Consider the following 26,662-nt stretch of genomic DNA (forward strand, 5'->3'; position numbering starts at 1 on the left):
AGGTTAGGCCCAGGGGGCTTACAAGATGCCTGCAGCCCAGACTCAGGGACACAGGAGGAAGGGGCTCAGAGCACGGCACAGAGCTCTGGTGCCTACAGAGTACTGTTCTCCGTGTTCCGCGCATCCTGTGTTTGCTTAGTTCTAATTCCGTGACACTCCTGTCTGCTCAGAGGAGTGGTGCAGCCCTGTCACCTCTCTGGTTCCTTCCCTGGGAGCCCCCCCCCCCCCATCTGTCACAGGATCGCATAAGGAGCCCACAAGGCACGTTCTCAATGTTCAGGTCGTGGGACTGTGACCGGGTCTGGGCTCCGCAGGGACCTGCCCCTGGCACCGAGGGTGAGGGCCGGGTGAGGGGCGCTTCCGCCCCGCACTGGGGAGCGGTGGCTTTGGGATTCCCTGCAGGGCGGCGGCCACCTCCTCCACCCTCCCACCAGGAGCCACACCAACTTCAAAAGCCTAATTACTCCCGATTTGGGCTGTTTCCTCAGCGTCCCCGCAGGTGAGAAAGCCCCCGTTACTTTCACTTTTATATGCAAGGTGTGGGGAGAAGGGGGGTTGCGTAGCTTCGCTGGGGGAGGGAGGGAGAAACGGAACAACCAATTAGGGGAGGCTGAGCGTGAAGGTGAGAAGTTATAAAGAGAGGGTCCCTCAGCCGCACTGGGGGGAGGGAGGGCTGGGGAGAGGAGGGGCCACGAGGGGAAGGTCCTCCAGGTAGGGCGTGCAGACAGGAAAGCTTTCCCCAGCTAGAAAACCCTGAGTCTCTCCCTGGGAGCCGTCCTTCCGGTCTACTTGGCCTGGGAGCCTGTGGGGGTACAGCTCCTTCCCCTGCAGCTGGCAGGGGCAGAGAGGAGGAAGGAGGGTAAATCCGCTGTCCCCAGGGAACCCTGAGACTGTGTCCACCACAGACGCTTCTCCTCAAGAAGCAGAATCCCCAAGCATGAGAATCCCACCAGGAACAGAGTTGGGGTTCGGGGGCACCCTTCTCTCTGGGGCCAAGGGCTGCTCCAGAATCTTGCTGGGGTGCATTGCCCGGAGGAAGGGCCTCTCCCGCTGACCTGGGGAGCGCAGGGTGCCGAGCAAATGCGGGTGCGCTCACATGGAACACATGTGGTCGGGTGGAAAGGGGGGCATACCTGTGTTTGGGGGGGTGGTAAGGCCAGGGAGCCTCAGGGCCAACAGGACAAAGACCCCGAGGTGTGGGGTGGCCAGGAGGCTGGTGACAGGGCCCTTCCTTTCGGGAGGAGCGCGGGGGCGAAGGGCGCTTCCTCCTGTGCCCAGGAATGCGGCGGCGGGTTCTAATTAGAAGCTTGCGCTGGAGTGGGCGGCCTCGGGGCACTCTCGGACGTGCCCCCCAGCTCCCCGCGGCCGGCGAGGCGGGCGTCAGGGTCCCCGAGGCCGCAGCCCACGCTCCAAGGCCACAGGGCGCTGCAGGTGCGGCGCGCGCCGGTGAGGGACGCCCCGGGTCCCCGAAGAGCGGCCCAGCAGCCTCTCCCAAGTCCCTGGACTGGCCCGGGCCTCCCCTCCCACCCCGCCCCGCCCCGCCTGGCTGCGCCTGGACCCGCGTCCCCAGCCAGGCGCCCCTGCTCCTGAACCATCTCGAAGAGAAAAATTATTATCGGATTAGATGTACTTCGGCTCGCTTGGTTCCCCCCACCCCTTCCCCTCGGCGTAATTATTATAATTCCAGGCAAGCCGTCGGAGAAGGTTCCTGTGTGTGTGTGTGTGTGTGTGTGTGTGTGCGCGCGCGCCCGCAAGCATGGGTGTGGGGAACCTTCTCTGGAACCCCGGGTCTTCTGGTCTCATGCCCCCACTTGTGACCCTCAAATCTTGGGCTTCTCAGAGCGCAACGCCGCATACTGCCTTCCCCCTTTCCCTACCGCCGGCGACCCTCCCGGTGGGGGCTCTGCCAAATCAGATCCCGAAGGGATGGTAACAGTGATCCCCCCCCCCCCACACACCATATCTGTGCAGTAGACACTCGGGACCTTTCCTTTGGTTCGTCTACATTTCCATCGTCAGATTGAGGAAGGTCTAACTGAAATGTGCCTCCGACGGGAGGACCATGCAAAGAGAGCTCCAGCGGCCCCTCTTTCCTTCCCCGTTCAGACAGGGGCTCACGAAGAAACCCCTGGGGTCGTGCCCCCCGCACCCCCCCCCCCCCCCCCCGAGCCTGAGAGGCCAAGGCTGGTGCTGGCCCCAGGGTCCTGGCCCGCCACTCCGGGCAGGTCCCGCTGTCTTTACTTAACTGCGCTGCTGCCCCAAGCTGTTGGGTCTGGTCTCACCGACTTTGTTTGAAGGTGTGCGTGCGCGTAAGACCGGGTCCGTAAGGAACGTGTCCTTGTCCCCCGCGCTGCGCCCAGCTCGCCCGCCCAGCTGCTTCGGCTTCGCGCTGCCTGGCTGTTGGTGCCATCTGCGCAGACAGTGTTCCCGCCTCTCCCCAGCCACTGCGCCCTTTCCGACGCCGGGGGCCCCTCTAGGCCCGGGACACCACTGTCCCCGGAAGCTCCGACACCCGCGTCCCAGCCCTGGCCCGAACAGGTCGAAAGTGGCCGCCAAGGAAAACAACCCGCCAGTGCCCCGTGGAGCCGCAGGGGCAGGGCGCGGGCTCCGGGCCACCGCGGGGCCCTGCCCGAGGGGACGGCGGCGGCTTGGGGCCGCTCACTCACCACCAGATCGGGTAACTGCCCAGCGCCTGCTTCAGGCCGTAGAGGAATAAGAAGTATACGAGCAGGGCCATCGCCGGGCGGGAGAGCGCAGAGGGCCGGGAGTCCGCCCCGAGAGCACGGGCGCCGGGGCGGGCCGGGCCCTGGGAGCTGGCGGGCGGCGGTGCTGGGCCCTCCTGCGGCCGTGAGGTGCGCGGGGTGCGCGGGTGTGCGCCGGTGCGCGGGCTCCGAGGGCGGCGCTGCGCCAGGTGGGCCGGCGGCCGGGCGGCGGGCCGGGGCCCGGGGCGGCGCGGGCCGGCGGGGGCGGGGCAGCGCCGCGGGGGGCGCCCGCCGGGGCCCGGGCCAGGGCCGGGGCGGGGCGGGGCGGGCAGGGGGCGGGCGGGCGGGGCCCTGGAGCTGGGGCGGCGGCGGCCCCTCCCGTGGCCGCGGGGCGCGCAAGGCGCGCGGGGCGCGCCAGCTCCCAGGGCCGCGCTGTGCCAGATGGGCCGCTGGTCGGGCGGCCGGCGGGGGCTCAGGATGGTGGTCCACAGGCGCCCCTCCCAGCCCCAGGGCTGTGCCTGCCCGGGACTCCAGGGCCGCTCTGCGGTGTGGAGCCCTGCGCGCCCTGCGCTCTCCGTGTGACGCACGGTCCGGCTCTCGCTCCTGCTCCTGCTCTGTAGTGCGCTCTGTCTCTGCTCTCCAAGTGGCGGGTCTGCTCTTCCTTTCTTCCATCTCCTCGCCAGGGGGGTCTCTTCGTCCGAGGCCAGTCCCTGGAGCCGCTCCCCGCTGGTCCACTGGGAACCGAGCTGACCGCGCAGCTCGGCTGCGGAGACCCGCGGTGATGAAGGCGGCCTGCCCTGGGGACAGTGGCTGGGTGGGCGGCCAGGGCACGGGCCCCTGTCTGAAGGTCAGCACTGGTACACGGGCTGTCTGGAGGGTAGGTGTTGACGCCTCCACTTTGTTCTCCGCACCCCACCAGGAAAGAAGACGTCCAGTCCCGGGCGCTTCCTAGCGAGGGCAGGCAGTGCAGCCGGGCATCTCTCGCCCTGGGACCTCCAACCTCTGGGGCGGCCCAGAGCTCCTAGTCTTCCCCAGAAGGGATTTCTGACGACCTAGGTAAGCTTTATGATTTAGCTGATGGGGAAAGGGCAGACCAGAAAGTAAAGAGACCTATCCGAAGTCTCCAGGAGCAGCTAGCCAGTACCCACCGGATAGTCCACTGCAAAGCCCTCCTTGCATATTCTGGGGTATGCCAGAAAGACACCAGGGAACTTTTATTTGGGAGGGGAAGACCCGGTTCCATGTCTCCCCAGCTTCCCCTGGGGAAGCTGGTAACAGGTGAGAGGGCCTGTGCCTGCCAAGCACCCTGTGGGAGACCTGTAAGTCCCTATGATAGGAATTCATGTCACTGCTGTGGAGTTTAGGGGAGCAACCTGCGGGTAGAAATCCCAACTCCCGGCTTTTTGATGTCTCTTTTCTTGTGGGTCACCTGCTTCTCCCATGAGTCCTCTCCTGCCATGCCTCACCACCTGGCCTGCAGTGTGGGGACCCCATGGAGAGACCGTGGGGTGTGCATGTGGCCTTTTCTCTGGGCAGAGGTGCCTTAGCGTCCCTCCAGGTGCCCCAGTGAGAAACAGAGGCAGGCCACGCCCACTGCTTGCTGCCCCCACCCACCTTGGTTTCCACATCTGGGAAAAGAGTCAGCCCCAGGGGTGGGTCACCTGGGTGATGCGTCAGGAGTCTTTTCCCATGTATGGAGCGAGAGCCCTTCTCTTTCAAGGAAACTTTCCTGCACACTGCCTTTGGGATCCAGTTAAGTCTATGCATGCCCGGACCCTCTACCGCACCCCTCCCCTCACCTCCAGTCACCGCAAGCCCCCCACCTGCGGAGGCAAGGAGGAAGATTCTGGAATGAAGTAGGGTGGGTGGGAGGGGAGCTGGCTCACCCGCCTCTGGACTTCCCCTCTGTCTCAGTGAAAATCCCACCCAATTATCGCATTACCGGGGGCCTGGGCTGTGGGAGTGGGGTGGGGGCCCCGCAGAGGCAGCTCCTGCTCCCCCTCGCAGCTGTGGGGCCAGGGGATTAGAGTACTAACGGGGAGCCCCCAGAGGCTGCTGGCTCTGCACACACAGAGGGGATGGAGCTGGTGGACACAGTCTTCTCATCTGCCAGGCCCCTCTGGGCTCCCTTGGCCACTGGTTTCTCCCTCCTTTGCCTCTTCCCTCTGCTGTGCAGGTGAGTGCAGGGGAGAGTGAGCTGGGCAGTGCTTTCTGATGCAGGGGGAGAGAGTGGGGGAGTTCCTCCGAGGATGTGCATCTTGGCAAGCCTCTGGGCAGGCTGCAGCCTGGCTGAGCAGCTTGATGGTGGCCCTGGGCTGGGGGCTTCGAGAGCCCTTCCTTACCCACCTGTGGTCTTTGGAGGGAAGGCTTGCCTGGCTTGGCCTCCTGGGTCTGGATGGCAGGGGGCCACCAGCCCTCCAGGGATCCTGGGAGACACCACAGAGGGGGAGTGGGCATCCTCCATGCTCCGGAGTCTGTTTCCTGAGACCCCAGAAGCATGGGGGTGGGGTGGCGTTCTTTCCCACTCCCTGACTTTCAGCGGGAAATTCTGCATCTTGTCATGAGGGTAGAGTCCAGCCTGACAGGTCTTTGCTCTGTGCTGGGGGGTTCTGTGGCGCCTGCCAGGGGCCCGCTGGCTCCAGGCTTCCAGGAGCCCTCTGTGGCTGAGGACGGTTTCCTGGCAGCGCCCCCTGCTGTCATGCAGAGGGAACTTCCTTGGCAGACCCCCGCCACAGGGCTGTCGAAGTATTCCCCACTCAGGGATGACCCAGTAGGAAGGATCCCATGGTGGGCTCCCAGAAGCCCCAGGGTAAGCCCCCAGGGGAAGAAGGCACTGTCCCAGGAGGTCTGGGAGGCCAGCTGAGAGGGCAGTTTGCTTAGTGAGGTAGTGAGCTCCCTGTCAGTGGTGGTATTTGAACCCCCTGTGTCAGGTGTCAGTCCTTCCTGTCCAGGCTGCAGACCTGCTTACTTGCTTCCTGGAGCCCTGGAGCCTGTGGTTGTGAGATCAGGAGGACCTGGGATCCTGCCCCATGCACGGGTCACCCAGGGACAGCTGCTTGTCAGGTGGAGACTTTCTGTCCCTCATCACCATTTACAGAACCCAGGCCAAGAGAACAACCTGATGGTGTGGCTTAGCAAGCGACTTGGTCCAGATAACAAATGTAGTAATCAGTAGGTCTTTGAAAAAAGTATGGTTTGTAAGTCATTTTCCCATGACTGCAGTTATGTGGGGAGGAGGCGAGGCCCCTCATGTCACCAGCACCTCCTCTTTATCACAGTAGCAGCCAGGAACCCAGCGGAGGCAGCACGTATCTCTCCCACAGATGAGGCTACTGCTGTGTGTCTGTGATCATGGAAAACACCCCCCCACACACCCTCGGGGATTTGCTGGCACACCTCTGGGTGCCTTGGCACACAGTTTGGGAACAGGGCTCTACTGACAGCAGCGGGGGCAGGGGGAGGGGGAGGGGGAGGTCCGCTGTCACCACTGGCCCACAGTTTCCCTCTTATGTTGTGTTCTAAGAGCCTTTCCTCCCCAGCCCAGATCCGAGTCAAATGTTCACTCCCTCTTGGTTTCCAGAAGGTCCCTGTAAAGGTAAGCTGTCACATTAGATGACTTGTCTGAGACTGAGTACAGTGATGATGCCACATGCTCTGGGGCCCTGGTCCCCCACTGTCCCGGGAAGGGACCCCAAGGAGGCTCAGGGCCGTGTACCACCAACTTCCCCTATGCTCCAGAAGGACTCCAGGCAGGTCAGGGCTCTCTGTGGATTACATATGCCACAAAAGTAAGGCCCTCCAGATCTGAATGCCAGTGGTGGGACTCAGGGCCTCGAGGCGGGGAGAGAAGCCAGGATGGGGTGGAGAGGGGGTGGTGGGGCGTGTTCTTGCGGGGAGCACCCATGGTCCCTGGGGCTCGTCTCTGTGCCTGGGCTCCTGGGAGATGGGGCAGACCTTCTGAGAACCCACCCATCTGTCTCAAGTTACCCTCCACAGTGGGCACTCCACCCCAGCCGACACTGGAGCCCTGGGTCAGCCCCTTCTTGCACAGAGGAACCGGGCTCAGGGCAGTGACAGGGGACCCAGGGGTGTCTGGACCCCTCCTCCAGACACCTCCAATGCCTTTCTGCTGGGGGATCACCAGCCTGCACCTCTGGGGCGTTCCATGGAAGGCCACCATCAGGCTCAGAGAATGTGTGTCCCCCACAGCCCAGACCCCCCTGTGCATTCTGGGGTGTGCAGCCCTAGCTCATGCGTCTTACTCCGTGGTCACCCCAGACTCCTGCCTCTGCTCCACTTAGGACATGGCCACCTAGCAGGCGTGGCTGACACTGTGCTTGCCAAAGCTTGCGTTATTCTTGAGTCCACTGTCCCCGGTCACTCTGACAGACAGAAGTGGCCTCATGATGTTGGAATTTGGAGGGCAGGGGTGGGGGGAAGGGTGGAATCCTGGAGTCATAGAAGTGGGGCCCCAAGTCCTAGGTCCCCAAGTAGCCACGCTGTGAATTCTCCGTGAAGGAGTACATTTGCTCCTGATGTGCTGGCGTCTCCCAGACACAAAGTCATGGGGCCCAGAGCAGCTGGAAATAGAGCCATTGAATTCTGGCATCATGATTCCCAAAGCAGGGAGCCACAGCTGGAGAGTCTTAGACCCATAAAAAAACAGAATGTGGGGGTACAAATAAGCATGGCAGTGCTGTCATCACCACTGTGCGCGCTGTAAGTCAGCTGCCCTGGGGTCTGGACCTCTCTGGGGTCTCACTCACCTGCCAGATGCCGAATTTAGCCCAGCCTTCCTGTCCAGGGTGCTACCGGTTTGCACAGCCGCGCTTCTGGGCCGACAGCGCCACCATGTGGAAACGCTAAGCGAGGTAGTGTGGTCCGGAAACCAGGGGTCCCTTGCGGATTCCCCGCCTGCAGGCCTCTGGGCTCAGCTGCTGGTGGGGCAGGCCCAGCCCCTCCTCAGTCCTCAGCATTCCTGCCTCCCCCACCCCCCTCGAGTGCAGATCACTCTCCTCCTGGTAACCAGTGCCCACAGCCCTGGCTAGTCTGCATTGGGTGCAGCGGGAAAACTGCTTGATTCCCAGACAACTCGAGATGTGGTGTCACTAACCCTCAGGGCATGAGTCACAGCTCAGGCCCCAGGGGTCAAGATTGAAGCTCTTGGGGTGGGCGTTCAGAGTGTCAGGGCCTTGTTAGTGGCACCCTTCCTGTGCTGCCCATGACCTGCCCACGGTCTGTGATTCCCTTGACACCAAGACCCTCACTCCTTCTGTGCACCCTCAGTGCCACCTCCGGTTCCATCAGCAAAAGCAGGGGGAAGCATGCACCCCTCCACGCCCCTCCCTGGTCTGAAGAGACTGGATGTCACCTCCCCACACCTCTCTAGTGGGCACTGTGGGTCAGAAGGGGTGAGCAGGGCAGAGCAGGGTCTCCACTGGCCACTCCTTCCATTTTGCTGCATTGGTATGTGGTGCTGTGTATCCTGCAAAGCTCCATCCCTGCCTTCCTGCTCTGCAGCCCGCCCACCCCCCCACCCCCCCCCACCTCCCCAGCTTCCCCATCAAGTAGCTTCTCTCCTGCTCTAGGGGACAGCATTTCCACCAGTCCAGCTGGCCCAGGAGAGTCAGCAAAGCCTGTGTTCCCATGTCCTGACCCCACAACCATCTCCTGTCTCTGAATCTTCCACCTGCCCTACAGCCCAGCTCCTTCCTCTTAGGCTACAGGCTAGATGCTACCTCAAGTGGAACTATGTTTTCGCATTTCCACTTCCATTCCTTGTGGCTACTATGTAGAAATAATACTGATTTTACTACATTGAACTTCCACCCTTCCTAAACTCACTTGCTAGTTCTAGTAGTTTCCCCCCCACCTCCATAGATTCTGTAGGGTTTTCTAGACAGACATGCTGTCATCTGTCAATAGAGACCCTTTTACATCTCACTTTCAACTCTGGATATATTTCATTTCTTTTTCTTGCCTTATTACATTGGCTAGAAATGCCATAACAGTGCTGAATTAAAGTGGTGAGGGTCAATACCTAGTTTTGTTCTTGATTTTGGGGCACAAGCGTGCAGTGTTTCATTTAAGTATGATGTCAATGGTAGTGTGTATATATATATATATATATGTATAGATGCCCTTTATCAGGTTGAGGAAGTTCCCTTGTCTTCTTAGTGGGCTGAGTTTTTATCCAAATGTCAGAATTTGTCAGTTGATTTTCTGCATCTGTTGAGACAATTGATACTTTGTATTATTTTGGTCTGTTAAAATACCAAATTGCATTAATTGATATTTAGATATCAAACCAACCTTGCATTCCTTGAATAAATTCCATTTGCTCGTGATGTACTGTCCTCTTTATATATTGTTCAATCAAACCTTAGTTAAGGTTTTTTGAATCTGTGTTCATGAGGGATATTGGTGTGGTATTTTCTTTTCTTATAATATATGAGTTTGGAATCAGGATAATTCTGGCCACATGGACTATTCATGAATATTACAACTCATTAGTGTTCTAGAAGAGTTTGTGGAGAATTGTTAGTATTTTCCTTGAATATTTGGTAAAACATGCTGATCAGCACTCAGGGATGATTTGAGGGAGCACTCTGCAGATCATGGGAGTGGTGTCCACACAGTTCTGTCATCTCTGCTGCTCTGTCTTGTGAACTCCAGCCAATCTGTATTCCTCCACTCCCAACTGTGTCCCCTTAGCTCCACGAAGTCTGAGGACTCCTGCTGGGTCATCCTCCCTCTGGCAGTGGGGACTCTCCCCAGTTGGCCTGGCACTTGTAGGGCTCAGCTTGTTGTTTCCCCTCTTTTAGGGATAACTGCTCAGCATGTTTTGACCCTCACTCTCTGTAGTTTCACATATTTTTCTCATCACTTTTCTGTTCTTTGTTGTGGTTGTTTTATATAGGAAGGCAAGTCCATTCCCTATTCCTCTGTGTCAGATAGAAGCAAAAGTCTTCGTGTCAGTCATCTTGACTCATTTGGTTTTCATCTGGATTTTTTCTAGACATTTATGTACCTTCTTACTTTGAGGTATCTGGGTGTTTTACACATGGTCTCATGGATATTTTTGCCTTCTTTTTTGTTTGTAGAAGTCCTTTATACATCATGGATGCAAGTCCTGTGTGTGTGTGTGTGTGTGTGTGTGTGTGTGTGTGGTTTCATGAAATTTTCCCACAGTGTAGAACTACCACTATAATCTTATGAAACTACTCTACCACCTCAAAAAACTCCCTATATGATTCCTTTTGTCCATAACCCCTGGAGACCACTGATGTATTCTCCGTTCTCAATAACGTTGTCCTTCTGAGAATGTCCTATAAATGGAATCATATGGCATGTGACTCTTTGAGACTGTTTTCTTTCACACGGCATAATGTTTTTGAGCTTCATTCACATTGTTGAATTTATCAATAGTTCATTCCTTTCTGCTACTAGGGAGTATTCCAACATAAGGAGGCACCATGTTTGTTGACCCATTTACCCATTCTCTTGTTAAAGGACATCTGGGTTTTTACCAGTGTTTGGCAATCATGAGTAGGGATGCTATTAACTTCAGTCTGCATGTTTTTTTGTGTGAACAAAAGTTTTCTTTCTCCCAGGAATAAATATCTAGGAGTTTTACAGACTGGCTGTGCCATTTTGCATATAATGACACATATATGTCTCACCAGCAACATAGAAATTCCAGATACTCCACATTCTTGTTAACACTTTGCATTTTATTGGCAGGGACTTTTTTTAAAATCTTAGCTGACTTAATAGTTAATGGGTATGTAATGATTGTCTACTGTGGTCTTCATGTTCATTTTCCAATGGCTGATGTTGGTGAGCATCTTTTCATGGGTCACTTTACCTTTTGTGCATCCTCTTTGGTGATGTATGTTCTCAAATCTCTTACCCATTAAAAATACTTTGTATTTAAAAATAACTAGATCCACACACACAAAAATACATAAAGTTTCCATGTACCTTCATTTGCTTTCCCTCCTTGGTATATATTACATAATTACAGTACAATGTCAAAAGCATGGAATTGGCATTGGTATGATGTGTGTTTATGGCTTTTCTCCTCTACATGTCATTTACTGCCACCACAACCAAGCTATGGACCTCTTCCACCACCATAGAGCTCTCCCTCAGGTTACCTATTTAGAGAGTCATCCACCCCTGCCCTCAAATTCCTACCCTGGCACCATGCATCTATTTTTCATCTCTATAATTTTGTCATTTCACAAAGGTTGTACACATAAAATCATACAGAATGTGACCTGTTCAGATTGGCTTTTTCACTCAGCATAATGTCCTTGAGATCCATCTTAGTTGTTGTGTGGACCAAATGTTATTTTATTTTTGTATTTGTAGGTACTACATTTAATGGGTGTGCTAGTGATTGATTAGGCATTCACCTAGATATTTTGGTTGTTATTTTAGCTATTACAAATAAAGTAAGCCATTTATATTTAATGTAATTGTTGATATGTTGTGGCTTATATCTGACATTTTATTTTTCATTTCCTGTTTGTTCCCTCTGTGTCTCTGTTTTCTTTTACATACATTCCTGTGGGCTACTTGAACACATTTTAGAATTCCACTTTAGTTTATCTACAGTGCTTTTGTGTTTTTTTGTGTGTTTTTGAAATAATTTAGAATTTTAATACAGTTATTTCACATATGAGTAAAATGAGTCTTGCTAATAAAACCAAATACAAATGAGTTTTAAAAATCATATTCTCTACTGTGCTTTTGAGTAGAGCTTTACTTATGACTTTGTAAAGCTTTTTTACTGGTTGGTCTACGTATTATATTTTATGTATGTAACACACAGTCTACTGGAGTTTGAGTACAAGGTAGAAAACTTCCATCTCTTTGCCAGATATTTTACCAGTTCAAGAACATCCTTTCGTCATCTTTCATTTATAACATCATCATCTTGAACATTTCCTTCTACAGACTGTGAGAATCGCACAAAACAGTGTTCTAATTTTTGCTTAAACCATCAAACACAATTTAAAAAACTTAAGAGGGGGAGGGAATCCTATTGTATTTACCTACATTTTTAGTCTTTCTTCTTCCATAATGTTCCTTGATTCCTTCTTTTATCATTTCCTTTCTGTTCCATGAACTTCTTTTTTTAAAATTTTTAAATCTTTATTTATTTTTGAGAGAGAGAGAGAGAGAGAGAGAGAGAGCATGAGCAGGGGAGGGACAGAGAGAGAGGGAGACACAGAATCTGAGGCAGGCTCCAGGATCTAAGCTGTCAACACAGAGACTGACACTGGGCTTGAACTCACCCACTGCAAGATCACGACCTGAGCCGAAGTCAGATGACTGAGCCACCCAGGCGCCCCTCCATGAACTTCTTTTAACTATCCTTTCAGAGCAGGTGTAATGGGGACACATTCTCTTCATTTTCCTCCCCCTGGATTGACTTCAGTCTCTCTTCATCACAGGAGAATTCTTTGGCTGACCATAGAATTCGAGGTTGACAATTCTTTTCTTTCTTTTGAAAAATATGCCACTTCCTTTGGTTTCCATGGTTTCTGATGATAAATACACCACAATTCGAATGGTTTTCCCTGGTCAGTAAGGTGTCGCTTTCCTCTTGATCTTTTCAAGATTTTTTTCTTTGTCTTCAGTTTTCTCAAGTTTGACCGTGACAGGTCCTGCTGTGCATTCTTCCCATTAATCTTGCTCAGCTTCTTGAATCTGTAGGTTTAAGTCTTTAAAAAAAAGTTTTTTTTTAATGTTTGAGAGAGGGAGGGAGGGAGAGAGAGAGAGACACAGAGAGAGAGAGAGAGAGAGAGAGAGAGAGAGAGAGAGAGAGAGAATGAGTTGGGGAGAGGCAGAGAGAGAGGGAGACACAGAATCTGAAGCAGGATCCAGGCTCTGAGTTGTCAGTGCAGAGCCCAACATGGGTATCTAACCCATGAGCTGTGAGATCATGACCTGAGCCAAAGTCTGCCACCCAACCAACTGAGCCACCCAGGCGCCCCTGTAGATTTAAGTCTTTTACCAACTTTGGGAAATCTTTCCCACCCTGGCCATCTTTCTCCTGTCCTTCCAGGATTCCAGTGACACAGGAGACCTTCTGCCGTCCACGGGTCCTTTGGCTCTGCTCTTTTCTTTTCTTTCTGATGTTCAGATTGGGTGGTTTTCATTGTGCTGTCTTTGCATTCCCTGAGTCTTTTATCTTTCCTCTCCATTCAGCTGTGAAGCTTTGATATTTTTATTTAGTTGCATTTTTCAGTTCTAAAATTTCTATTTGGTTCTTGTTTATATCTCCTATGTTTTGTCTGACAATTTCTTTTCCCCCCATTTATTTTGAGTGTATTTGTAATTCCTTGTGAACCATTTTTCTGATGGCTTCATTAAATACCTTGTCAGATAAGTTCAATGCCTGTGTCATTTCGGTGTCCATTGATTATCATTCAGGTGGAGGATTTCCTGGTTCTTGGCAGCATGAGTATAGGGTGTCACATTGAAGTCTGTTGTGCAGGTCTGCTGTGACACCAGCCAGTGGGGAAGGGGAGGCACCACCTCACTGATCCCAGGGGACAGACGTAGCACCTCACCACGCTCCCCCTGCACCTCAGAGATGAGGTGGGGGCTCATAACTCCCCGGGCACTGATCTTCCATATCATCTTCTTACACAGCGTGTCCTGCTACTTCTGCTTCAGTTGGTGATGGTGTCTGGTGGCTTTTGTTGTGAGATGTCTGGCATTTCAGGTCTGTGCTCCTTTGGGGGTGCAAGCTCCCTGTTGAGTCAGATGAACTGGGGAGGCCAGAACCAGCTCTGGTCTGGGTCGATCCATGAGTCTAAGAAGATGGTATAGATTGAGCCCCAGGGCACTAGGCCCAGGGCCCACAAAACTCTGTGAGCCACTGTTCCTGCTGTCACTCCATACTCTGGTGTGGCAGGAATTGACACTCAGGGAAACGCAAGACCAGGGGCCCCTGCTGAGGTCCCTGGGCCAACCCACCATGTTTGTGTCTTCCCCACCAGAGCTTTCAGGTGGCCCTGAGATTAGTTATATAGAGACACCAGAACCAGGGTCAGGATCCACAACTGGTGTCTGTGTCTAAGGGGCAGGTTGAGAAATGGGTGGAGCCAAGATCAGACATAAGAAGTGATCCTCCTACTGAGGATAAAACCCAATATATAAGACCACCACAGGCACCCTTATATAGCAAGACATCCTTGAGTGCATTGGCTTACCTATGCAGAGCACAGGAGGAAGCAGGGGCACCTGGTACTGTGCTGGGTGATTCTGAGAGCATCTGTGAGACAGAGCAGCTCTGGGTCACAAGCCATCAGTAACTGGGGCCCTGGAAGTCTTCGTGGGGGTGGGGCAGGGTGGGGGCTGGAGGGAGGGAGTGGTCCTCAAGTGCTGGTCTCTTGGAGGTGGGCAGTGCAGCCTGGGGATAAACCTTCTTCCCAAGGCCTCTGTCTGTGGGAACCCTAAGTGAAAATCATCATGGAAAGTCAAGTTGTGAAGGAACCCCTTGACCGAAGCTTGGCTCAGGTGTGTGAATTTTCTGTTGGCATGTAACAAATCAGCACAAGGCCAGCCAACCACCAGGCTAACGTATCACATCAGTCTGTAGATGGAGTCTGGGCACAGTGTGGCTAGGTCCTCTGCTCTGCATCTCACCAGGCAAAACCAAGGACGTGGGCAGCCTATGTCTTCATCTGGGGGCTGGACTGGGGAAGGAGCTGCCCTGAATCCCCCTGCATCATTGGCAGAACTGTGTCTTTGTGGTTCTAGGGCTGAGGTCCCTGTTGTCTCACTGCTGTTGGCCGGGGACTGCTCTCAGGAGCTAAGAACCATCCTTGTGTCCTTGTGCTCCTGGCCTCTGACACTCCTCCAATATCTGTGACCTCCAGGAGGAGTGGTCCCAGGTACAGGGTCACCTCATTGGGCCAGGCCCACCTGGATATTTTTTTTTAATTTTTTTTAACGTTTATTTATTTTTGAGACAGAGAGAGACAGAGAATGAACAGGGGAGGGGCAGAGAGAGAGGGAGACACAGAATCCGAAACAGGCTCCAGGCTCTGAGCAGTCAGCACAGAGCCTGACGCGGGGCTTTAACTCACGAACCGTGAGATCATGACCTGAGCCGAAGTCGGACGCTTAACCGACCAAGCCACCCAGGCGCCCCTATTCAGCCTTTTCAAAGTCAGCTGGTCAGTAACCGGACCCCATTACACTCACAGGTTCACCCTGACTGAAGGGTTGGGGTTTCTGCAAGGGGTGCACATCCAGACTTGGGAATCTCGGAGACACCCTGGAACACTGCCTACAACTCTGGGTTTGGAAACCAATGCTGCTTGCCTGGGTCAGAGCGATGCATGGGGCTTCAGTCTCTTAGGCAAGAGAGAGTGGTGGTTTCAGACTGTGAGGTCCCAGTTTCTATGAGTTTGGGGGGCAAGGCTTCTCAGAGCAGGTCCCCCTGTGCATGGACATGCAGATCCACAGGCTCACGGTGGCCTCTCCCTTAGTGCTGCTGCGTCCATGTGTGCCTATCCTGGTGGGGTTCTGTGGCTGCTGTGCAGTGCATTGTCTGTCTGTTACTGGTGTCCTTGGTGTCTGGAATCCAGGGCTGACTTTGCAAGATGGGGGTTGCAGCCCATTCTAATCTGCCATGCCAGCGACTGTTTTCTGTCAGTTCTATCCTTGATGCCAGTGACCAGCGCGACACCTCACGCATCACATTCCTGGTGCTCCCATCTGAGCCAAGCAAGGGCAGCCCAGCCCTGGGGCCACCCGGCTCTCTGCGTCCCTGTAGGGCTGGCTGGAGCCTCCCTGGTTCCTTCTTCCCTGCTTGCACTGCAGTCCGATCTTAGTGTGACAGCCTGAACGACCCCACCTTAGGCCCCTGAAGTGCATGCCTGCTCTGCCTTCTTGGTGTCTGACTCGCTCCTTGCCCCAGCCTCACTCACCTCCCTGCTGACCTCCAGCGTGCTGTGTGCCCCACCCCAACGCTGCTCAGAGCTCAGCCCTCACCATCTTCTGGGCTGGAGCACATGCCACTGTCCCAGTGAAGCTGTCTCTAACCTGGCTCCCCCGGACCCCTGATGACTTTTCCCTGATTTAAGTGTCCTGTGCCATTGCCACTTGGGCTCTCTCCCTCCCTGTCATTCGTGTACCTGCCCGTCAGTCTGTATGCTCATCTACGGATCTGTCTGCCTATCACCTATCTTCTATTATCTATCATCTGTCTATGTATCTATCTATCCATCCATCATCTATGTATCTAATCGATCATCTATGTATCTATCTAATCAATCATCTAATCTATCATCTATCAGTCTATATTATCTATCCATCCATCCATCCACCCATCCATAATCTATCATCTATGTATCTATTTAATCTATCAACTATGTGTTTAATCTATCAATCTATCTTATCTCTCTATTCTATCTAATGTATGTATATTATCTATGTATCTATCGATCTAATCTATCATCTATCAATCTATATTATCTATCTATCCATCTATCATGTATTATCTGTCTGTCTATCTAATCTATCATCTATCAATCTATATTATCTATCTATCTATCTATCTATCTATCTATATCATCTATCTAATCTATCACCTATCAATCTATCTATATTATCTATATCTATGTATCTATATATCTATTATATTTCTATCATCCATCATCTATCTATTATCTATTTGCTATGTATCTATGTATCTATATATTTCTACCTATCATCTATGTATCTATGTATTTATTATCTATCTAATCTATCTATATTATCTATCTCTCTAACATATCTATATTGTCTATCATCTGTCTCTCTCTCTATCATTTGTCAACCTATCTACCTGTCATTTATCTATCACCTATTGATCTGTCTATCATCTGTCACTTAACTACCTACCTCCTGTCTGTCTGTCCACCTATCTGATTTATTATCTGTCTTCCCGTAGTAGAATGTAAGTTTCAAAAGGGCAAAATTTTGCCTGCCTGTTCCCTGCTCTATCGCCGGTACCTGGCAGAGCTCGCAGCCCTTAGTGTGTGATAAATCTTGGTCAATGAAGTGAACGAATGCATCTGAAGCAGCACTGACCAGAGGGAGGCCCTGATGGGCATGCTCTGTGCATGTGCTGCCCACTGCAGGAGCTGTTGGCTGCATCAGCTTCCTCGCACCTGAGATGCGGCCGGGGCAGCTGAGGACCTCAGCACTTCGTGGTAGCTAATTTTAATTAATTTTGGCTTGCATTTAGGTAGCCACCTGCCAGCTTGAAGGTGTTTGGTGGAGACGTGGTGGGTAAGCAGCACCTACTGAAGGCCCAGTGTCACCACGAAGGTCATGCCAGCGCTGTCCCACCACAAAGCACATGCCAGCACTTTTTTGCCATTACCCCTTGGGATTCAGCTCTGCTGGTAGCCCACACATGGACTGCCTGGACTCCTTCCCAGCCCTGCAGGAGGGCACTTCATCTCCTGTGTTGTCACATGCATACTTGGTGGAAACCCCCAGCTTTGTGGGCACCGTGGGTACACCTGTCAGGCTTCTGGGGCCCATGTATGGCTTGTGACAGGTGCACAGGATACTGCCAAGTGTGGGATTGCTGAGCCTCAGCTGAGCGAGGTGTCCAGAGATCTCTGTCCCTGAGGTCTGAGGTCCCGGGTCCAAGCACAGGCACCCTCAGCTGGCTTTGGTGAGATAAGAAAGCCACAGCATGGAGATGCTTGGCAGGGCTGTGGCTTCCAGGACTTTCCATCAGAGCGCAGGCTCAGAGAAGAGCGGTCTCCACACATTCCCGATGCTGGCGGGCAGACAACCCGTCTGCGTCTTACCCTCCTGGCATGCCGTGTAATAGAGAACCTCAGAACGTCAGCTCAGACGCCCAGGCTTCACGCTTTGCAGGTGGGCAGGTGAGGCCTCCAGACCTACGGACAGATGCAGCAGAGTGTGTGGCCTGGGCTGTGCCCCCTCCACCTTCCTCCCTTGGATCAGGGCCCCTCAGTGGCCTCAGTTTACCCAAATCACCTCTTTACAGGCTGTCTCCAAACATGGTCATACTCTGAGGTCCTGGGAGTTGAGGCGCCCACATATGGATATTGGGGCAACGATCCAGCCCACGGCTGCCTCTGTGGACTCCAGCTGTGTTCTCAGCTGGGGGGGTCTGCTGGACCCCACCCTGACTACTCTCTAGAACCCCGGACTCCCTTATCTGTTTTCTTTCTTCCAGAAGTCTGCTGTAATCTCTGCCCGGCTTCTCCTGAAGACTGTCCCTTGGGCCTTATATGTTCTCATTCATTTATGATCATTTTAGTGAGGTCTGGGGGAGGAACAAATCGATGTGTGAGCTCCAAGGCTATATTTTTTGTTTTGTTTGTTTTGTTTTGTTTTGTTTTTAATGAGAAGTTTCCTTGTATCTCTAAACAGTTAAAATTTCCTGGAAACATTGTCTGAACACAGATCTCCTCTGGGGGACATTTATAATGCTTGTAAATTTGTACCATTGCGAGTACTGCTTCAGCCACCATATCCGTCCAGAGTGTGCATGTCTGTTATTTTTCTAGCATAAATGCCTAGAACCTGGGCCAATGCTTTGACGAGGCTGAGACTTTGGAGGTCTATTGCCAGATGCCCTACAGACACGTGCAACATTTTGCTCTGGGACCACTGACGTTTCCTTCTTATGTTTAAGAAGGGCTTTCTCACCCTGAAATCAACAGAAAGGTGTGTATTTCACTCTCACTGGGTTATATTTTCTTATACCTTCTGAGCATTGTTTATGGGGATGTGACTTTCTCTTTTTCAAGTAGTTAATTCCTTCCTTTTATTTATTTACTTATTTACTTCAATTCCAGGATCTTCAAGTGGTTTTTTTTTTTTAGTTTTTAAGTTTATTTTTTATTGTGAGAGAGAGAAAGAGCATGTGCACACATGAGCAGATGAGGGGCAGAAAGAGAGAGAATCCCAAGCAGGCTCCATGCTGTCAGTGCAGAGCCCCATGCAGGGCTCAAACTTATGAACTGTGAGATCACAGGTCCAATGCTTAACTGCCTGAGCTACCCAGGCACCCTGTAAATTGGGTTTCGTTCAGCACTGCCCCCTGCTGGACGCTTATGGGTCCTCCCTCCTCCAGCTGGCTGAATGCAGGACCACAGACAGCCCTGGGGTTGGACCGGCTGGACAGCCGGGTGGACCGGCTGCTGGGTAAGGCTCACAGGGACGACCGTCATGTCAGGACAGTCCTGCTGTTGTGACAACAGTGACACGACCAACAGCCTCCCTCATGGGCTCTGGGACAGCCACACCAGTCCTCACTGAAGGACATCTTTCTCATCAAAATGTAGACATCATAGTTTAAAAAATTTTTTTAATTTTTAAAATTTATATCCAAATTAGTTAGCATATAGTGCAACAATGATTTCAAGAGTAGATTCCTTAATGCCCCTTACCCATTTAGTCCATCCCCCCTCCCACACCCCCTCCAGTAACCCTCAGTTTGTTCTCCATATTTATGAGTCTCTTCTGTTTTGTCCCCCTCCCTGTTTTCATGTTATTTTTTCTTCCCTTCCCTTATGTTCATCTGTTTTGTCTCTTAAAGTCCTCATATGAGTGAAGTCATATGATATTTGTCTTTCTCTGACTGACTAATTTCACTTAGCATAATACCCTCCAGTTCCATCCACATAGTTGGAAATGGCAAGATTTCATTCTTTCTGATTGCTGAGTAATACTCCATTGTATATATATACCACTTCTTCTTTATCCATTCATCCATCGATGGACATTTGGGCTCTTTCCATACTTTGGCTATTGTTGATAGTGCTGCTATAAACATGGGGGTGCATGTGTCCCTTCAAAACAGCTCACCTGTATCCCTTGGATAAATGCCTAGTGCAGTTGCTGGGTTAGGGAAGTTCTATTTTTAGTTTTTTGAGGAACCTCCATACTGTTTTCCAGAGTGGCTGCACCTAGACATCATAGTTTGAGCAGAGACAAATGACTCAGAGATGCACTCACGTTTGTGACTGAGATTTGGCCCCACACAATTTTTGGAGTTGGTTACCCAGCTCTGTGCAGCTGCTTGTTTGGAAGCCCAGGGATGCAGAGGGAACGGGGCAGTGGAGGTGTCCCTGCAGGACGCGCTGTTGACTGTGGCATGACGGTCAGCACACACGGTGGGAGCAGGGGGCCTTGCTGACTAGGCTGCATGTTCTCCTCCACGCACCTGTCCTGAATCACACGCAGAGCAGTCCTGGGGGTCCAGGCCCCTGAACTTGCTGGAGGAAGTTGCAGGAAATGCAAGTCCAGTGACTTTGGAGTCAGGGCTCCACAATGGAGGGGCTGCTCAGTGCCCCTCGGCTGCTGGCATCTGCCCCCCACTGCTGAGCTCAACAGCCATCCCCTCCCCAGCCTCAGAGGAGCCTGCAAAGCCTCGGAGCCTGGTGGGTTCTGGTTCAGGGTCTGGCCCTGGGGAAGGACTCAGCATGGCCTGTTTGTCCGCATCCTCCCTTGTGGGGGGATCAGCCACAGGTATCAGGGGGACCTGATGAAACACGGAAGCCTTGGGGTCAGAGCTCTCTGGGGTCAGTGCGGCAGAGGGAGTGTAGAGTGAACAGCCTGGATGAAGGATCCACGTACCCCCAGGCCCTCCAGGGAGCCTGCAGCTAGGGTGGGAGTCCCAGTCATGGGGTGGGGACTTCTGGGATGGGGCACTGGCCCCTACATGCAAATAGCTCCCCTTCTGCTGAGTCCTGACCCACAGTGCGGGTGTGAATGTCTTCTCAGTCCCAGTGCCTGCCCAGCTTTCTCTGCTGGTCTGGGGGTGAAGGTCAGTCCACGCCTACCAACCCAGGACCATATCCTGAGTGGCACCATCCCTGCCAGCAGTAGTAACAATATGATAGAAATGAAATGCTTTCTCAAATCAGGTTTTGCCATCAAGTCAGGGCATGGACTATTTCTGCTTTAGTTACAAATGTGGACATGTATGTTCTGATTTCCCTTGAGACTCGGACCCATGGATTATTCACAAGTATGCATCTTAGTTTCCGAGCATTTGGACAATTCCCTGATGTCTTTGTGGTATTGATTTCCAGTTTGACTTCACTGTGGCCAGAGAAGACACCCTGTATGATTTCAGCTCTTTCAAATTTGGTGAGGTTATGTCACACCCCGCGGTACGGTCTATCTTGGCAGATGTCCCATGATATTTGCAAGGAGTAAATGGTCTGCTGCTGTTGGGTGGTGTTAATCAGACTGTTTGGTCAATGGGCTTGCTGATTTTCTATCTAGTAGCTTGATCACCTGCTCACAGAGGCTGAGGTCCACAGCTACAAGGTGAGTTTGTTTACATCTCCTTTCAGCTCTAACAATTTTTACCTTGTGGATTTTGAAGCTCTGTTGTTTGGTGTGTACACATTCAGGAGGGAAAAGGAAAATAGAACATATCAGAACGTGTGGAGTGCAGCAAAAGCAGTGCTGAGAGGGAAATTTATAGCACTGAGTGCTCACATCAGAAAATAGGGCAGGTTTCAAGGCAATATTGTCAGTTCCTGCTTCAAGGAACTGGAAAAGGGGGAGCAAAGTAAAACCAAAGCCAGAAGAATGAAGGAAATAATAAAGTTAAGAGCAGAAATGGATGAAATTGGAAACAGGAAAATAGAGAAATCAATGAAACAAAAGCTGGCTCTTCAAAAAACTCCATCATGTTTATAAACCCCTGGCAAGACTAAAGAAGTTAAAATGGGGGAAGACACAAGCCACCAAGATCAGGACATCAGGACAAGGGGCATCACTACAGACCCCAGGACATCACAAGGATCATGAGGCAATGCTACAAACAACGTTATGCTAAAAAAGTCAACAAGTTAGAAGAAACAGGACCAATTCCTCTCAAACTATAGATTACTGAAACTCAACCAAGATGAAAGAAATCACCTGGATAGTCCTATAATTTTTTTTAATGGTGTAAATAAAAAGCTCCTAAAAAAAAAGAAGTCTCCATTACCCAGTGGTTTCATTGAAACTTTTATCAAACATTTAAGGAAAAAACATCAATTTTATACAATTTCTTTTTTTAAACGTTTATTTATGAGACAGAGAGAAAAAGAGCATGAATGGGGGAGGGTCAGAGAGAGAGGAAGAGACAGAATCCAAAGCAGGCTCCAGGCTCTGAGCTGTCAGCACAGAGCCTGACGCGGGGCTCGAACTCACAGACCGCGAGATCATGACCTGAGCTGAAGTCAGACGCTTAACCGACTGAGCCACCCAGGCGCCCCTACAATTTCTTCTAGGAATATAAAAGAGATGGAAATAGACCCCAACTCATGTTAGGAAGCCAGTATTATCCTGTCTGATGCCCAAACATGGCAAAGGTACAAAAAAGGAGAAAACGACAGACTAATAACCCTTAAGAACTTAGAAGCAAAATTCTCAGCAAACTATTAGCAAACCAAATGTAGCAATGTTCAAAAAGAATTATATACTATGGAAAGTGGGATTCACTTCAGATGTGCAAGTCTTGGTCTACATTTGAAAATGAATGTTTGCAATCAATCACACCCACAGTCTAAAGGAGAGAAATCATATGATTGTATTGATTGATGAAGAAAAGGCATCTGAAAAAAATCCAATAGTCATCCAAGACAAAAACTCTTAGCAAACTAGGAATTGAAGATAACTTTTTCTACTGATAAAGACCATTAAAAAATAAAACCCAGGGTTGCCTGGATGGCTCGGTCAGTTGAGTTTCAAGCTTGTGATTTCTGCTCAGGTCATGATCTCATGGTTCATGAGTTCAAGCCCCACGTCAGGCTCTGCACTGTCAGCGCAGAGCCTGCTTGGGATTCTCTCTCCTTCTCTCTCTGCCCCTCCATGCTCATTCTGTCTCTCTCTCTCTCTCTCTCTCTCTCTCAAAATAAATCAATAATCATTAAAAAAAACCTCCTGCAAGTAACATACTTAATGGTGAAAAATGAAAGCTTTCTCCCTAAGATGGAGTACATGACAAGGATGTCTACTGTTTTATTCAACATAGAATTGGAAGTTGTAGCCAGTGTGATAAGACAGGAAAAAGAATATTGGCAGATCATGTGATTATCTCATGCCAATCCCAATCCCAATGAATCTTACAAAAAAAAAAAAAAAGACAACTCACAAAACCTTCTGGAACTAAGTTCTGTAAGTTTGCAGCATACAAAATCAACACATAGAATCAACTTCATGTCTGTATACTTACAACAACTTGTGGAAACTGAAATATGATTTTAATCCGTCCAAGGAAAGGAAATACTCATTGATAAACTTAACAAAACACATACAGCACCTGTGTGCTGAAGTTACAAAACAATGATCAAAGAATTCAAAGAAAACCCAAATAGAGACGTGTTCATGTTCATAGATTGGAAAACTTAAACATAGCAAAGATGCCAGTTGTCCCCAAGTTGATCTATAGACTTCATGTAATCCCTAGAAAAATCTCAGCAAGGTGTTTTTTCATAGGCACAGACAAGCATGTTCTAAAATGTATATGAAAAGGCACAGATCCTAAACTACCCAAAAAAGCTTGAAAAAGAAGAATGAATTGGAAGAAACAGTCTTCTCAATGTTCATGCCTGTTGTACAGCCACAGAAATGAGGGTACTGTGGTGTCTGTGGAGGCACACTGCAGACCCTGGGACATCACATTTGCAAACCAGCCATCTGGCAAAGAATTATACCTACAATATATTAAGAGCTTCCAAAACTCAACATTAAAAAAATCAGTACAATTAGAGAATGAGCAGAAGATGAACACATTATTCACCAAAGAGGAGATACAGATGGCAAATAAAAATCACTAATGTTCAACATCATCAGCCATTAGGGAAATGCAAATTAAAACCACAATGAGACACCACTGCATGCCTATAAAAACGTCTAAAAAAACAGTGACACGCCCAAAATGTTGGCAGGGATGTGGAGAAACTGGATCTTTTGTACGCTGCTGGTGGGATTGTACAATTGTGCAGCCACTCTGGAGAACAGTTTGACAGTTTCTCACAAAACTGAACATGCAACTACCATATGACCCAGCATGGGTCTCCTGGGCATGCATCCCAGAGAAATAAAACGTATGTTCACACAAAACCTTTACATGAATGTTTACAGCAGTTTTTACTCATAGTAGCCAGAAACTGGATGGAGCCCAGATGTCCTTCAATGGGTGAGTGCTTAACAGACTGTGGTCCATCCATACAGTGGAGTCCTCTGCAGCATAAAAAAGAAGAAACTTACACTTGGCAATCTGGGTGGGTCTCCAGGGAATTAGGCTCAGTGCAAAAGCCAGTCCCCAAAGGTCACATACTGTATGATTCCATGCATGTAGCATTCCTGAACCAACAAAATGATGGATGGAGGTCAGGTTAGTGGGCTCCAGAGGTGGGAGCTGGGATGGGTGTGGCTATAAAAGGGAAGCAGGTGTTACCCTGTGGTGATGGAGGTGCTGTGTACTGGCCCGTGGCAGTGGACACATGAACCCCCATGTGTGATGACATTGCGTGGAACTGAACACATGGACACACAGAGTGCATGCACCAAGGTCAGCTGATTGTGTCAATGTCAGTTCCCTGGATGCCATATTGTCCTAGAGTTTTGCAACAGTTTTTTTCTACCAAGGTAGCCAGATGAAGGCTACAAGGGCTGCCTTTATTATTTCTTGCAATTATATGTGGATCTACATTTATCTCAAAACAACAAATTTTAAAAACTTTGAAACATGTTAAGAAATGTTTATTATGCACCCAAGTTTCCCAGCACACATCTCACAGAAGGCAAGGTGGTGTGAACACATGGTGTCCCACCATTAGGAAAAAGCTCCATGTCCACTGGCATCTGTCCCAGGACAGGTCCTGTGCTGGGTACTGTCCAGAGGGTGTATGCACTGGCTGGGACGCTGGACCAGGATTCTGGTTGGGATGCTAGACCATAATACTGCCTGGGATGTTGTACCAGGATGCTGCCTGGGATGCTGAACTGAGTGCTGACTAGGACGCTGGACCCGGATGCTGGCTAGGATGTTGGACCAGGATGCTGTCGAGGACACTGGACCAGGATGCTGGCTGGGATCTAAAGTGGGTGCTGGCTAGGAGGCTGGACCAGGATGCTTTCTGAGATGCTGGACCAGGATGCTGGCTGGGAAGCATCCTGATGCTGAACTGAGTGCTGACTAGGAACCTGGACCTGGATACTGGCTGGGATGTTGGACCAGGATGCTGTCGAGGACAGTGGACCAGGATGCTGGCTGGGATGCTGGACCATGATGTTAGCTGGGATCTAAAGTGGGTGCTGGCTAGGAGGCTGGACCAGGATGCTTTCTGAGATGCTGGACCAGGATGCTGGCTGGGAAGCATCCTGATGCTGAACTGAGTGCTGACTAGGACCCTGGACCTGGATACTGGCTGGGATGTTGGACCAGGATGCTGTCGAGGACAGTGGACCAGGATGATGGCTGGGATGCTCTCTGGGATGCTGGACCAGGATGCTGCCTGGATGCTGAACTGGGTGCTGACTAGGATGCTGGACCTGGATGCTGGCTGGGATGTTGGACCAGGATGCTGGATGGGACGCTGGCTAGGATCTAAAGTGGGTGCTGGCTAGGAGGCTGCACCAGGATGCTGGCTAGGAGGCAAGACCAGGATGCTTCCTGGGATGCTGAACAGGGTGCTGACTAGGATGCTGGACCCAGATGCTTGGTCCAGTCGGCTGGATACTGAGCCCTGTCTGGGATGCTGGGCCCTTAACTCGGTGACCTGCAGGGGGCAGCCTGGCCACACAGGGATGGGCCCTGGCAGAGGCTCTGCTGGGCTCAGCTTCCCAGTCCCAGCTGTGAGAGGACCAGCCTTCTCTTCCTTCCTTTCTCTCTCATGAGTGTGCACACACACACACATGCTCACGATCTCACACACACATACGCGCCCCATAGCCCATGAGCTCATTCTGCCCAAGGCTGGCAGGCTGGGTGGGATCATTTCTCCTTGAGCTCTTTGTCCAGCTCAGTTTCAAATGACTCATGAGTGGCTTTCACCATCTCCCCCAGGGAGACCCCCTGCTTGGCCCCATAAACCTTCCCAATTAGGCAATGTTTCCTGATAAGCGGCTGCTTGCCCGCTCCTTTCCAGACCACCCGGAGAACTGCACCCCCTCTCCATCCTGGCAGTAGCTGGCAATACCTCCCCAGCCTGGCCCTCCCAGAGTCTCCTGGAGCTCCACACTCATTGCTGTTGACTGGGCAACTGAGGCCCAGAGAAGGGGTAAGGACTGGGTGGATGACAGGCTTCCTCCTGTCCTCTGTCCCCTCCATCTCTCTCTCTCATTCTCTCTCTGTCTCTCTCCTCAATGCTCTGTCTCTGTCCCCTCCATTTCTTTGTCTCTCTCTCTCTCTCTCTCTCTGTCTCTCTCCCCAACGCTCTGTCTCTGTTCCCTCCATCTCGCTGTCTGTCTCTCTCATTGTCTCTCTGTCTCTCCCCCAGGCTCTGTCTCTGTCCCCTCCATCTGTCTCTGTCTCTCTCATTGTCTCTCTGTCTCTCCCCCCAACGCTCTGTCTCTGTCCCCTCCATCTCTCTGTCTCTCTCTCTCTCATTCTCTGTCTCTCCCCCCAAAACTCTGTCTCTGTCCCCTCCATCTCTCTGTCTCTGTCTCTCTCATTCTCTCTCTGTCTTTCCCCCCAACACTCTGTCTCCGTCCCCTCCATCTCTCTGTCTCTGTCTCTCTCATTCTCTCTCTGTCTCTCCCCCCAATGCTCTGTCTCTGTCCCCTCCATCTCATTGTCTCTGTCTCTCATTCTCTCTGTTTCTCCCCCCAATGCTCTGTCTCTGTCCCCTGCTAGGAGGAGGGGACCGAGGGCATCATTGATAGACAGTGGAGACCCTCTGCAGCCACAGCCAATTGGGGCCTTGGAGACATCAGGAGGGGGCCTGCCCTTG

At 51.3% G+C, this 26,662-nt stretch overlaps 1 protein-coding gene across 1 annotated transcript in view; it reads right to left on the reverse strand.

Moving 5' to 3' along the window:
* The window catches only part of WNT3A (Wnt family member 3A), a 43,238-nt gene extending 40,313 nt beyond the window's left edge, over nucleotides 1–2,925 (reverse strand). Inside the window, exon 1 of the mRNA XM_027050650.2 lies at nucleotides 2,667–2,925. Coding sequence (XP_026906451.1) covers nucleotides 2,667–2,737 — 71 coding nt within the window. The 5' untranslated portion in view covers nucleotides 2,738–2,925. The remainder of the gene's footprint in view (nucleotides 1–2,666) is intronic.
* Nucleotides 2,926–26,662: the final 23,737 nt, after the last annotated feature.

Source organism: Acinonyx jubatus, chromosome A1 (assembly GCF_027475565.1).
Source record: "Acinonyx jubatus isolate Ajub_Pintada_27869175 chromosome A1, VMU_Ajub_asm_v1.0, whole genome shotgun sequence".
NCBI lineage: Eukaryota > Metazoa > Chordata > Mammalia > Carnivora > Felidae > Acinonyx > Acinonyx jubatus.